The sequence below is a fragment of the Portunus trituberculatus genome, chromosome 19 (assembly GCF_017591435.1).
Source record: "Portunus trituberculatus isolate SZX2019 chromosome 19, ASM1759143v1, whole genome shotgun sequence".
Classification (NCBI taxonomy): domain Eukaryota; kingdom Metazoa; phylum Arthropoda; class Malacostraca; order Decapoda; family Portunidae; genus Portunus; species Portunus trituberculatus.
In genome coordinates this window covers 17,755,053-17,770,052 of record NC_059273.1, presented here as the reverse complement: position 1 = coordinate 17,770,052, position 15,000 = coordinate 17,755,053, and the positions used below count along the sequence as shown (strand labels likewise).

The window sequence follows — 15,000 nt, the reverse complement described above, 5'->3', positions numbered from 1 at the left end:
GGGTGTCAGGAAGTCGCGGGTTTAAGGACAGTATTTTTGACTTGCGTGTCTTCTCTCGTCTCGCAACGTCCTTAAAGTGGAATTTTTGTGTGTGTTTTCAATGGTATTTATACGATTCCGGAAATTATTTTGTACCTGCGATGGAATAAAAACACCCTTGAAAATTATACTAATAATCTCCTTGGGTCTTGAAAACAGTCGTGATGAAAGAATAAAGCCTTTACGGATACTGGCCATTATCTTCCTGAATGCAAGCGAGACCGGTTATGGCAGAGAACGCAAGCCATAACACGGTACAGAGGCACGTGTCGGGAGCACTTGATGGTTCTCTTCAGTGTCTTTCCGGCTCCTAAGAGACGCTAGACGGGGTTCGCTGACCGCCAGGTCGTCGACATGAAGGAAGCACTTACCAGATAATAACTAAGGACACGAAGATTTATAAGGGAATACAATGCTCTATATCATATCATTCCTTATAAGAAAACTCGCCATAAAAATACACAAATAACAAAAGAGTTTATCAGAGGAGAATAATGTTGAGTACCGCTGTAAACCATTAGGTAGATTACCAAATGTAGAAATATACAACTATAACTCCCAGAAGAAAAACCCTTCACGTCCCTGAACATCCTCCCACCCTGGGCTTTCTTTGTCTCGTTAGAGCGGAGGACGAGCGCGAGACAGGACGGTAAAGGCTGGAGATAAAAGGGACAAGGCGGAAGGAGCATCGAACAGGAAAGGGAAAAGTGCGGGAAAACAAACCGTGCCATGCCATTCCTAATCCTTCAGCTGCGCCGGGTTCTCAAATCAATAGTGCCTTCCAGTGTACATATACATTGTACTACTTTGAAAGAGACGAATGACAATAATAGGAATAATGAAGTACCCGAAATTTCAGCATCTGTACGTAAATGTTTCTTAATAGAAAAGCACACGAGTACTAAAAAATTGTGTCATATGACTATAGGAAGTGAAAGAGCTTGTTATTGATAAAGTGATGGCCGGGCATTGTGAAATGTTTGAGGAGGAAGAGGGAAGGAAAACACAGAGGCGATAATGGATGAGGAGTGAGGGGAAGAAAAACAAGAGAAAGAAGGAACTAAAAATAGGCACTGAAAGAAAGAGGCAAAAGATGCTTGTAAAGAAGGACGTGACGAGGCTTAACGACCAAAAGGACTTTAAAAATAATTGGTTCATAAGGACTAATAACGTACTCAAGTCCAGAAATTTACCGGAAGACGAAAGAAATGAATTAATCTAAAAGAGAGAGAGAGAGAGAGAGAGAGAGAGAGAGAGAGAGAGAGAGAGAGAGAGAGAGAGAGAGAGAGAGAGAGAGAGAGAGAGAGAGAGAGAGAGAGAGAGAGAGAGAGAGAGAGAGAGAGAGAGAGAGAGAGAGAGAGAGAGAGGCGTTAATATTCCCAATCACCGCATCACAATACAACAATACAACTTTTGACGACACACACACACACACACACACACACACACACACACACACACACACACACACACACACACACACACACACACACACACACACAAAAAAAAAAAAAAAACAATTTCAATAACGAATAAAAATGTATGATGACTAATGCTGATGATGATGATGATGATGATGATGATGATTATGATGATGACTGAATATGATGATGATAACGAAACGGAGGAGGATGAGGAAGAGGAAGAGGAAGAGGAGGAGGAGGAGGAGGAGGAGGAGGAGGAGGAGGAGGACACACACAGAAGTCTCAGATGTTGTATAAGAGAAGAAGAAAATGAAAAAAAAACAATAAAAGGAAGAAAACGAAATAAAAAAAGAAAAAAGATGGAACAAAGGAGCGGAAAGAGGAAGAGGAACAGAAAAAACAGCAGGAAAGATAATAAAAATGAGAAGAGAAACAATTTAAACACACACACACACACACACACACACACACACACACACACACACACACACACACGAGGAAGCAGGGAATTTACAGCCTTGCTCAGCACTCCCGGATTCTGGCCAAACTTTTCACAAAATTGTATCGCGCATGAGGAAAAATAGATAAATAAACAAATAAAAAGTGAGAAATACAGATCGTTGATAAATATACGTGCACATTTATTTCATCAATATTTGCAGTGCTGTTGTTGTTGTTGTTGTTGTTGTTGTTGTTGGTAGTGGTGGTAGTGGTAGTATTGTTACTCTTATATTCTTCTTCTTCTTATTATTATTATTATTATTATTATTATTAATGTTATTATCATTATTATTATTATTATTATTATTATTATTATTATTATTATTATTATTATTATTATTAATATTATTATTATTATTATAATTATTTTCATTATTATTATTATTATTATTATTATTATTATTATTATTATTATTATTATTATTATTATTATTATTATTATTATTATTATTATTATTATTATTATCATTATCAATACCATTATTATTATTATTTCAATTGGTATAATTATCATTCTTATTGTTATTATTATTATTATTATTATTATTATTATTATTATTATTATTATTATTATTATTATTATTATTATTATTATTGTTATAATAATAATAATAATAATAATAATAATAATAATAATAATAATAATAATAATAATAATAATAATAATAATGTAATAATAATAATAAATAATAATAAATAATAATAATAATAATAATAATAATAATAATAATTATTATTATTATTATTATTATTATTATTACTATTGTTATCATTATTACTATTATCATCATCACTATGATTACCATTATTATCACTATTACCCTAATGAAGCACTCTCAATATCACCATTACTATTACTGTCATCCCCATTATCATCACGGCTAATATTCCCTGTAATAACAATTTTCCTCACCATTATATCAAAATACCTTCATGACTGTAATATGACGAAATTACGATACCCATTAAACAACTAACGTACATTAACAACAATAACAACAACAACAAGAATAACAACAACAAGAACAGTAGCAACACCATCGCCACTAGCACCACCACCTCCTCCACCAACAACAACAACGAAAGCTGGAAAGACCACATCACCACACCACCACACCACCACACCACTACACACCACTCCCTACTCCTCCCCCGCCAACACTGTTACTGTTTACTGCTTTCTGTTCCCCGTGACGTCAGGCAGCCACCGAGAAGTGACGAGCCATGCATATGAACTCAACGTAAAACCAATAATAGTCGATAGTAACACGGATTGGCGACAACTAAACCAGGAGAGAGTAGAAGAGACAGAAAAAATAAGAGGGAGAGGGAGAGAGAGTACCTTGGGAATTGTAGGAACAGAAGTAGACAAACAAAAGGACTGAGAAAAGTAACAACCTTATTTTTGTCAGAATTGCTACAACCTTTACCTGGAGAGTCCCGCGCCCCGAGCCAGAGTGAGTCCACCTGGCGACCTTCACAGGGATTAGGAAGGAGGGAGGGAGGGAAGGAGAGAGAGGAAGGTGAGGTAGTAATGTAAAGAAGACGTGTAGGAAATGGAAAGTCAAGGGGAAAATTTGATGGGAGAAATGGTAAGGAAAGGGGAAACAAGAGGATAGGTTTGATTGGAGAGAAGGAAAGGAAGGGACGGAAACGAAACGAGAGGAAAGAACGGGGGAAGGTAAATGGAAAGGTAAATGAGGGAGAAGGAAAGACAAAACTAAGGTAAGAAAACGAAAAAGGACGAAGGAAAAGTGTTATGGATAAAAAAAAACGAGAAAAGGGAGAGGAAGAAAGGCTTCGCAGAGAGGGGAAGAAAGGAAGAAAAGTGAAGAAATGTAAAGGAAGAACTAAGGGGAAGGGAAACACAAAGAGAAACATGAAAAAAACAAAAAAACAAAACAAATAAAGATACTGAGAGGATAGGAGGGACAAAAGATAAAGGAAAACATACACACACAAAAAAAGAGAAGATAAAGACGAAGAAGGGAGGCAGAGGGCGCGATGGTCCCTCTGTGGCGTCACTGCCCTGCCCCGACACCCCATCCCGCCCCACCCCGCCCCGCAGTAATCCTCGCCGCCTGACTAAAAATATCGGGATCATAAAAAAAAAAAACCCAGTATTGTTTGTTTAATTACCACCGATTGAGGACTAAGCCTTGACCCTTGACCTTATGAAGACGTGCGGTGACCTGATTTGCCGCGGTCGTGTTTTGCCCCAACATTTCTCCTCATGGTCGGTAACTTTTCCGCGTCAGCTTCTTCGATCATTACTCACGGCGCGGGACTGCAAGCTGGGTGTTCCTGGGCAGCCTCATACCAGCGAGAATGTCTTTGGAGGCTCGCTAAGTGTTTCTTTTACACCTCGTCCATCTTTTGAGAGCCAGAGAGTGTTGCCGGTAAGCACGAAACAGACTGGTCGTTGGATTCCCTCAAGGACGAAGCGTGCGAGGAAAGAGGGAAGAAACCAATGGAAGGATGTGGAAGGTAGATGAGCTAGAGGACGTGTGGGTTTTGTGTGAGGGGTGGAAGAAGGAAAACAAGTGTACAGAGGCGTTTATTCAAGAGTAGGAATTGGACATGAATAAAGATGGATGGAAGAGACTCTGCATGGCTTGAGAGAGAGAGAGAAGGAAAGAAGAGAGGATCGTGTTACAGGAAAAAAAAAGAACATTGAATCCCTAACATGCACTAGATATAAAAAAAAAATAAGTAAACAGTAATGAGGAAAAGACTGCAGCTAGCCATTCTAAAGCAGGAACTCAAAAATAAAATTGGTCGATATTTTGATGCGAGACACGAAAGGAGAGAAGCTTTGAGTGTATGAGGCAGCAGAGGAGGAACAAGGGAAAGGGGAAAAATATAGTGTAACTCTTGGTAAGAAACGCTATATATGATGAAGAAAAGAACGTTGTGTTGCCTTTGGTTTTGATCAAAGAGGAGAAGCGAATAGGAAAGCAAGGATGTGGAGTGAAGAAGTAATAAAAATGGGGAGAAAACGTATCATAGGTTGTGCATCGTTGTTAAATGATAATACGGAAAGAAGTTACGAAAAATGCTTTATGATGTCTTTGGTTTTCATAGGGAAGGAACTTAATAGGAACATAAAGCAGAATGAAGAATAGATATAGAAAGAAAGGATATATTGTAGGTTGTGCTTTGCTGTGGAAAGAAACAAGCCAAGTGTTGTGAAGAAAAGTTGTGGTATTGGACACAGTCTTGACACGAGGAGAGAGGAGAAAGATTTGGAGCATATGAAGGAGGAGCGGAGGAGTAAAAGGAAGGAGGTTCTACAGCAGATGATTGTGCTAAGAAATGCCTCAATTAATCTGAAAACAAAGGTGGGCCATCCATTGCTTTGAAATGAGGGAAGAAGGGAATGGAAATGCAAGAGAATAGGATGAAGAAAAATCCAGGAAGAATGGAAAAATTATCGGAACTCGTTATGGTGAGAGATGGCGAAGGAAAGTGAACAAAAGTCATGGTTTTGGGCGTGGTCTTGATGGATGAAAGACTCGGAATGTACGAAGAACCGAAGAATTAAGGAAGACATGAAAAAAAATCTAATATCCTTGGCCATTGTGATGAGATGCGTGAACTGACGTGAGGATAAGTGTGACGTTCCTTGTGGTCTTGGCAAACATGAAGGACAAGGAGATAGAAATGCAGGAGAATGGTGTGAAGGAGCGATGCAGACAGGAGAAAGAATTGTGGGTATTTTCTCGCTGTGATAAAAGATGCGTGGAGTGATGTGAGGAAAAGCGTCGCGTTATCCTTGGTCTAGATCAGAGAGCGAGAGGGATGACGATGCGTGAAAGCTGCTCGTGACTGTGGCCATGCGGGTTTCCTCAAGGCTAGACAAATCACGTGGGCATCTCTCAGGCTTCACACAGGCACGCCACCCGCCTCCTCAGCCGCCAAACGACGCAGAAACCATCCGCAGCTAACAATGTCTGAGCTCAGCGTGAAGGAGGAAACCGCGACCAACGAATGACCCAAATCTCTCCACTCAGCGAAGTCTTCATCAGGGAAATATGGGCGAGGCTTAATGACATTACCTATGCAGTTAAGTTTAGTATTCCTCAGGTATATCACTAATTGGAGAGTAATTCGTACCTACTTGACTACAGTTGAGATAATTATATTGCTGTTCTGACCCTGACAAGCTCCACACACCTGGTAGCAATTACATCAACAGTAGGCAAGATGAGTCGCGAGGACGCCCGGGAGAACATAGTCCAGGCAAGGTACAAGTGAGTGAGGGTCGCCTGCCTCGCCTACCCACATTCCCTCTGCCTAATTACATATCAACTTGACAGCAGGGAGGTTCATTGCATTACTGCCGCCGCTGTCCATGAAGGGTCGTAGGGAGGGGGGTGATGAGAGGAACCATGGAAAGGAGGAGGATGGCAAAGTAGGTATAAAGGAACAGAGAAAGAGAGAAAACCGACGACAAATAGACTGGAGGGATTATCTAATTATTTACTCACTCTCTCTCTCTCTCTCTCTCTCTCTCTCTCTCTCTCTCTCTCTCTCATCCTCTTGCTTCTCATTTCACTCCCTAACACAAATTACTCCTATCGATTGCCTGACTCACCAACCAACTCTCAACTTTACCAGTGAGGCACAAGGAAACATTCTGCCTCTGAGGACACGCTTAGCCATTTGACAGTCGAGTGGCGGGAAGGAATGACCATCTAAGGAGAGTATATACAAGAAGAAAGGGATGAGTAGGAAGGTGACGAGAGAGAGAGAGAGAGAGAGAGAGAGAGAGAGAGAGAGAGAGAGAGAGAGAGAGAGAGAGAGAGAGAGAGAGAGAGAGAGAGAGAGAGAGAGAGAGAGAGAAAGCACAAGGAGAATCTGCTTTAAGAAGGCGCTCAGGTGAGGTGTGTCTGGCGCACGCTGAGAATAAACAACATGGTCTTTTTATATTAGTGAAGGATGTATGATGTGTGTGTGTGTGTGTGTGTGTGTGTGTGTGTGTGTGTGTGTGTGTGTGTGTGTGTGGGTAAGAGTTGGCCACACACGTCTCAGGAAGTGCGTGGTTGATCAGCTGATAAGCCCCAGTCCACACAGAGGTTGACAAGTGACAGTGGCAGAGGCTTAAGGCGTGTTTACTAACGGTTGTGGACGTCCCTACCTTCTCCGTCTCTATTCTCTCTCTCTCTCTCTCTCTCTCTCTCTCTCTCTCTCTCTCTCTCTCTCTCTCTCTCTCTCTGCATTACACTCTTACGGTGATATCTTCTCTTTGGGAGGTTTCAATTACTTAGTGTTCCCTTCAAAATATGCAAAACCAAGACTCTTTTTGCCATGCATTTGACAGATTACCTCCGTGGCTTTCAGGTAAACACAAAATATACATAAAGAACTGTAGAGAAGCATATCACAAGTGCATTTATTGATCACCCTACATGTTACGTCAAGGCTGTAAAGATAACGTACTGTATAAGTTAATTTTCTTTATTATTATTGTTGTTATCATTAGTATTGCTATATGAGGTATGGTAAATTTGCTGTGCTCTCTATGTCTCTCTGGGGCATAAAGCTGCTGCCACTATCAGAGCCTTACCAGACACCAAACACACGAAAGTTAGTCAGCACGAGACCAGATCAATCTTCTACATGGCTGGGAGTTCCCTATGACACACACTCATCCTCCCCAGACCTCCACACACATACATACTTAATATTCATCCTTCTAGCATACTCTACACTATACCGTATTCTCTTCACCTGGCCACTCACCATCACTAGGACTCAATGAAGACCAGGTAAGACAAAAGAGGTTTTCACTAAGAGACTAACAGAAAGCTTCAGTCATTCTTAATTAACGTAGAGTGGTTTACGTAACTTTACTCGTCACCGTGGTTACATGAGAGAGAGAGAGAGAGAGAGAGAGAGAGAGAGAGAGAGAGAGAGAGAGAGAGAGAGAGAGAGAGAGAGAGAGAGAGAGAGAGAGAGAGAGAGAGAGAGAGAGAGAGAGAGAGAGAGAGAGAGAGAGAGAGAGAGAGAGAGAGAGAGAGAGAGAGAGAGAGAGAGAGAGAGAGAGAGAGAGAGAGAAATGGATGTTGAAATGTCCACAAAAAAATAATGGAGATAATGAAGGAAATGACAGGACACAAGAATGCAAATGGGTAAAAACAATGATAGTGATAATGACGATAATGATGACGAAAATGACAGCGACAACAAGGAGGATGATGATGACGATAATAGTAGTGGTAATGACGATGAAGATGACAATGACGACACGAATGGTAATAATGATGATGAAGACGAAGGCAGCAACGAGGATGATGAAGATAATGAGCCTGAAAGTGATGATGATGAAAGTAAGCATCAATAAGAAAAAAAAATGATAATGTTATGAATGAACAGAGTAAAGGAAATCTTCGATGTGAGTGATGAAATTTGAAACAGATATTTATAACATAAAAAAATAGAAACATACCTTAACACATACAAAGAGAACAAAAATAGGAAGGAAAACATGATGTAAAATAAAGATCAACACGAAGAAACGATAAGATGAAAAGAAAGTGAATGATAGATAAAGAAATGAATAAACAAGAGTGCAAGTAGATGATAGAAAGAACAAGTGCTGGGAAATGCATAACTTCTTCATATTCATACCTCGTTCTCTTCTCTGCCCTCTTTTACTTGGCACACTGTCCACATGGGGATGAAAAAAGGCATGTGTGGCCGCGATAGCAGGGAGGTAAAGGAGCGAAGTGGGAAGCATTGCCAAGGAGCGTGGAGGGAGAAAGAAGAGCAACAAAGGAATGAAAGAAGAGAAGAAAATGAAATAAAACTTAAGTGCTCTTGAAACACACATTACATCCTCCTCCTCTACACACACACACACACACACACACACACACACAACTGTACATGGCAACTCAAAGTGTATGAATAACGAACGTTACTGAGAAACGACGCAACGTGAAAGTATTACAAAGGAAAACATATCTCCAGGCAGTGCGCACACACAGGCTGTCCTCAGGGGAACCTGTGCATACACACATTTCAGTAACAGCTTTCTTCTTTCCTGCTGCGTGGGACACTTGTTGTTTGTGCTGTCAAAACACACACACACACACACACACACACACATATATACACTTTCGTCTCTTGCCAGCCTGCTCAAGAGGAGTCGAGGCCCAGCAGCGTCCTTGTCCCGGCACACACCTGCTGACAGACAACACGAGGCACAACACTCACCTGAAGTTGGAGCAGGGATGGATGATCCAATGGCCAGCAGCTTTTTGCCTGATGCGCTCCTTCATTAGCGCTTTCTTGGAGCCGAAGAGTTTCATGGCTAATCTGTTGTCGGTGGGCTGGAAGAGAGCCTGCAGCTGGTTTTTCAGGAAGGATGGCTTTGGCTCTACCCCGGGCGTCGCTCCCGCCGCCCCGACACATAGCTGCCCGGGTCCCAGCTCCTCCTTAGGAGTGCCGTAAAGCGACACATCGTCGCCTCCGAAGTGCACTTTGCTCACATCTCGATAATTCATCTCTGGCAAGATGCAGTCATTCACAAATGCTGTTTCATCCTCGACGGCGGTGACCAGCGAGTCGGTGCATGTGGTGGTCTCGACTGAGATCTTGATATCGTCCTTGAGTGTGGCGGAGCGAGGGGACCGCACCTCCTCCTCCGAGCCGGTCAGTGGGCCCGTCACAGCCACGCGCCCGTTGGCCAGCCGAAGACTAGGCAGGCGCTGGGTGCGGCGCCCCACGCTCCCGCCTCCGTTGGTGCTGGAGCCGTCCCTCGCCGTCCCACCCGTTTCCGAGGCACCGCCTCCGTTGGCCACGGGGCCCATAGCTCCTCCCCCCGATGTTGTTGACCCCGCCCCGCTACCCGTCACTCCTCGAGACTTTCCAACTGCACTGCCAGTGCTGCTGCTGCTGCTGCCGCCCCCTGCCCCGCCCCCGGGCCCGCCCCCTGCCACACCCCCAGCACCGCCTCCGGCTGTCCCGAAGCCACTGCCGGAGAGGGAGCCTGACCCCAGGTCAGCATCGCGGTACTCGCCCAGCTCCCGCTCGCTGTCTCTGCAAAGAAAGAAACACGCATATTAGTGGCCACATTACAACATCAGTCAGTGGTAAGGAGTGCTGCTTACTAGCGCTCCTACACACACACACACACACACACACACACACACACACACACACACACACACACACACACGCACACACAGCGTCTCAATCAATTAATCCATACTTGTTTTTGACAATAAAAATCTCAGGTAGAGTCCACACTCCCAGTCACGCCCAGTCCCTCCGCCCACTTACTCAAGGGTTCCCAAGGTGCCCTTCCCCCTTGTTCTCCCTACGCCTCCACATAACCTCTAGTAACCTCCTGCTGTGTAAACATTCTCCTCCACCGTATCACGACCTGAATAATTTGTCAGAGGCACTTTTCTACAATTATTAACCAGTCTACATGCCCTCATATTGCCCTAGACCACCACACCCTCTTACGAAGCTCTAATTAATGAGAAACACCAACAAGGAAGCCGAGGAGGAAGCACAGGAACCAACCAGGAAGTGTGGCTCAACTGCAAACCAAGCCGAGTGTTCCCAAACTTTTCTGAAGAATGAAACTGAATCATGCGGCCGTCAGAGAGAGAGAGAGAGAGAGAGAGAGAGAGAGAGAGAGAGAGAGAGAGAGAGAGAGAGAGGGGGTGGGGGTGGAAGAAAGTTGGCAATAGGATCAAGGTGGAGAAAAGGCGTACTGGTAAGGAGTAGGAGGAAGAGGCAGCAGATGACACAGAGCAGGACGGAGAGAGAGCGAAAGTCTAAGGAACGAGAGGGAGATGGATTGTAGAAATAAAGAAAAGAACCGGGAAGCAAAGAGAAAGAAATGGGACGAGAAGATGAGGAGAATGTGCAGAGAGAGAGAGAGAGAGAGAGAGAGAGAGAGAGAGAGAGAGAGAGAGAGAGAGAGAGCAGGAGAGTAGGGGATGCAAGAGGCTTGAAGTAGAAGAGAAATGGAAGTTGAAGGAATGTATGAATAAGGAGGGTGAAGGATGAGAGCGTGGGAGGAAAGGAAGACGAAGATGAAGAGGCGGAGAAAATAAAAGAGAAAGAACGAAGATGAGAAGCATGCAAGAGACAAAAATGAGAGAAAAAGAAGAGAAGCAGGAGGAGAGAGGAGGAAGAATAAACGAAAGAAAATAACTATAAACGAAGATGAAGAGATCGAAAATAAAAAAAAAAATAAAAAGGACAACAAGAAAACGAACACGCTCATGAGGCAAGAAAAAAAATATAGATAGAAAAAAAGGAAGGTGCCATACATGAAATAAAGAAGATAAAGAAAAGAATAAGAAAAATACAGAGAAAGAAAGCGGAAAAGAGGACAAGAAGACGAAGAGAATGATGAGATAAACGATAGAAATAGAATGACAAGGAGGCTACCAAACAGGGAGGAAGGGAAGAGATGAGGAGGGAATAAGACGAAGCAACAGAGGAAAAGCAGGAAGCGGGAGAAGGCAAAGGGGAGAGACGGAGGCAGTGGTAGGTGCAGATTATGAAGATAAATTGCACGAGCATTGAGAGAAGTGAGAAGAGGAAGAAGCCTGAAGAGGGTAGAGAAAAGAAGGAGGCTGCACGGAATCAGAGGAAATGGAGGAGAACAAAAGGAGGAGGAGGAAGAGGAGGAGGAAGAGGAGGAGAGTTGGGCAAACTACATATACGCATGCACACCTGAATATTTTGTGTTTGTAATTATCTTTCTTCATAAAAAAAAGAGAATGCAGAGACATGACAAAATTAATAAGAAACCACAGAAAATTATGAAAAAAACAATAACTCATAACTTTTCCATAAATTTAGACTCTTCCCAGAACAAACATAGAGAGAGAGAGAGAGAGAGAGAGAGAGAGAGAGAGAGAGAGAGAGAGAGAGAGAGAGAGAGAGAGAGAGAGAGAGAGAGAGAGAGAGAGAGAGAGAGAGAGAGAGAGAGAGAGAGAGAAAAGGGGAGAAAGAAACACGAGTCACGCTCCAGTCACAGTCATTGCTTTTCTGACCCTTGGAATGTGCAATGATAGGTGAGCGCTTCCCCCACGTGGCCTTGTGGGCGAAGAACTGACACTGCATGAAATGAGAGGGAAGTGGTGGCGAGAAAATACTGGATGAAGGAGATTTTAACGTGAAGATTTACTGTTAACCCTTCAGTACCATGACGTGTTTTTCATATTTATTCTGCTTACTATAGGGCGATTTCATACAACTTTACAAACTTATATGGAGGATGAAAATAGTGAAGACTCTGTGCATTAATCTTCTGACTTTCATAGACCCTTCCTAATGTAAGTAAAATCGCTCAACCAGTAAAAATGCGTCCCAGTACTGATGGAGTTAAGCACAGAATTCAAGATGTCCTGCTTCATTCTGTGTTTCAGCCACCAAAATCCACTCAGTTGTGTAGTCTATGCGACGCTGGGAAATATTGGGCAAGAGATGTGGAATAATGAAGCAGATGGTTGTGATGATATTGGTATATTAGAGTTCATATATTTTTCCGAATTATTATCATGTTTTCCTGTGATGATTAATGATGGCAAATGGTAATGGATTAAAAATGAAAGATGTTTTTTGGAGAGAGAGAGAGAGAGAGAGAGAGAGAGAGAGAGAGAGAGAGAGAGAGAGAGAGAGAGAGAGAGAGAGAGAGAGAGAGAGAGAGAGAGAGAGAGAGAGAGAGAGAGAGAGAGAGAGAGAGAGAGAGAGAGAGAGAGAGAGAGAGAGAGAGAGATAGAGAGAGAAAGATATAGTTATAAGCTTTTTTTTTTTTACCAGACAGGCAGACAGCCATAAACATTTCTCTCTCTCTCTCTCTCTCTCTCTCTCTCTCTCTCTCTCTCTCTCATCAGAATACCTCTCTCAACTCTTAATCTAATATATTTCCCTATAAAAGCTCATTTAACGTTTGAAATTGGTGATGAACATGACTTCAATGCGGGAAACAAAGACAATTTCAAAATAGTCAACATTATCATTGTGTTCGAGATTACCTTTGTTATCATTCAGTATTTCTCAGTAACATCATAACCTTTACTTGTAACTGGAAAAGAAATCACAATTACAATGACAAGGAAATATCTATAATTTTGGAATATCATCATTAAAGTCACGTTCAGTATAGTTAACTTTCACTATTTAGTACATTTCCTTATAAAATCGTAACTTTTTATGTAACTTGCAAGGAAATAAATGAATGAAAAAAAAATACACTAAGAACGCCAATAATTGTAACTTAAACTTATGAATGTGTAGTTTCAGATTATCTACATTACTTTTCAGCAATTCCCTGTAACACAATCACCTTCCTTGAAACTGAGAAAAAAAAAGAAAGAAAATCAAGCCACAATTACAAAGGAGGCAAAATAATTCCAACTTGGACTTATGAATGAGGAGTTCGCGGTAAGCTGAGGGAGAGAGAGAGTGGAATAAAGTAAAGTCTTAAGGAGATCCCGCGTGCAGGAGAGTTGGCCATGAAAACAGATATGAGGGGCGACAAAAGGAGTCTCAGCGGTGTCCACAATCCTTTGTGCGCAGGGTTCGATTCCAGCTGTGAGATCAGTCTTCCTTTCTCTCCCCTCCGCTCCTCTCTCTTCTCTCTCTCTCTTTCTCTCTCCTTACCTTTCTTTCGTCAGTTCTTTTCATTTCTTAATTTTCTCCTCGTTTTGCTCCTCCAGCGGTACAGAAATTGGTTGTCATAGCGACGTCGAATTAATCATTTGCTCATTCACTCAGTCAATTAATTAATCAGTCTTCTTTCTCTTCTTCCCTTCATTTTTTTCTCCTTTCTTCCACGTCGTCATATTTTTCCTCTATTTCTTCTCCTTCGTGAAATTTATTATATTTTTTTACTTCTCCCTTTTCGCCTCATTTCTGGTCTCACCTTCTTTCATCTTTTGTTCATATTTCAGTGTTTTCCGTCTTCCTACCCAATTCTAGCTCCTTTTCTTCTTCTTATCCTCTTCCTCTTCTTCTTTAGCTCTCCCTCTTCTTTTCCACAACTCTTCTTCTTCTTCCTCTCTTCCTCTTCCTCTCTTCCCCTCTTTCTCCTCCTCCTCCTCCTCCTCTTCTTCATTAATAAAACAAGCTGCTTTCTGAGTTCACCTCCGTCGCAGTGTTTCAAGAAGTGCGTTCAATGGCTGAGTGTGAGAGATGAGGGAGGGAGACAAGGTTCCACGTAACTCTCTTGTTCTTTCTTTCCGAGAAGTGTTGAGGAGAAGCGTCACTTATATCACTTGTCCAGCATTAAAGGTGCGTCATATTTTGTGGTGTAAGACTTGAATAAACTATGACATTTTGCTGAGTATAGAGGTTACTACTTATAAAAAAGAAAAATAATGTGCTACTTATTCATTGACGTTTTCAGTGTCAGATTTGATAAGAAGATACATAAAAAAATGCGTTATGGTTTTTAGAAATCACTGTTCATAATATAACGTAAAGAATACATCGTGTCACTTATTGAAAAGGAAAATAAACGCTCATGAATCGTCTGTTTTGGAAGCTTGATGGGCAATAGATTTTCCGAATAAACAACTGTATGTATTTCTGCAGCGCAATGACACTAATACACATGAAAGATAGACAAATATGTTACGTGCTTACAAACTGTCCCTGTGTAATGTTTTGATACAGAGGTTACACAATTACCTTTACGATTTATTGTGCACGAGCCGTAGAGATTTACTGTTCATGAGCCACAATGAATAGATATAATACAACATGCGTAACCAAACACTTTTTTTCATGAATGCTTTGCTTCTAACGTGATAAGCAACGGATGAGACACTTAATTTGAATTTCCTTGAAGCTTACTCTCTCACTACACCAGGTGATTTAAAATAGGCAAGAGAAATAGATGGACCAAATGAAACACTTAAATTACTGACTTTGTGGAACATTATGGCAACCACACAGGTACCTCAGCAGAGATAATATAGAAATTAACCTCTTTAGTACTGGGACACATTTTTACATTGAGAATTGTGTACGATTAGACCATTTTATTGACATTAGG

The 15,000-nt window shown here is 41.8% G+C and overlaps 1 protein-coding gene across 1 annotated transcript in view; it reads right to left on the bottom strand.

Moving 5' to 3' along the window:
- The window catches only part of LOC123506097 (potassium/sodium hyperpolarization-activated cyclic nucleotide-gated channel 3-like), a 927,743-nt gene that overhangs the window by 273,443 nt on the left and 639,300 nt on the right, over nt 1-15,000 (bottom strand). Inside the window, exon 3 of the mRNA XM_045257964.1 lies at nt 9,186-10,010. Coding sequence (XP_045113899.1) covers nt 9,186-10,010 — 825 coding nt within the window. The remainder of the gene's footprint in view (nt 1-9,185; nt 10,011-15,000) is intronic.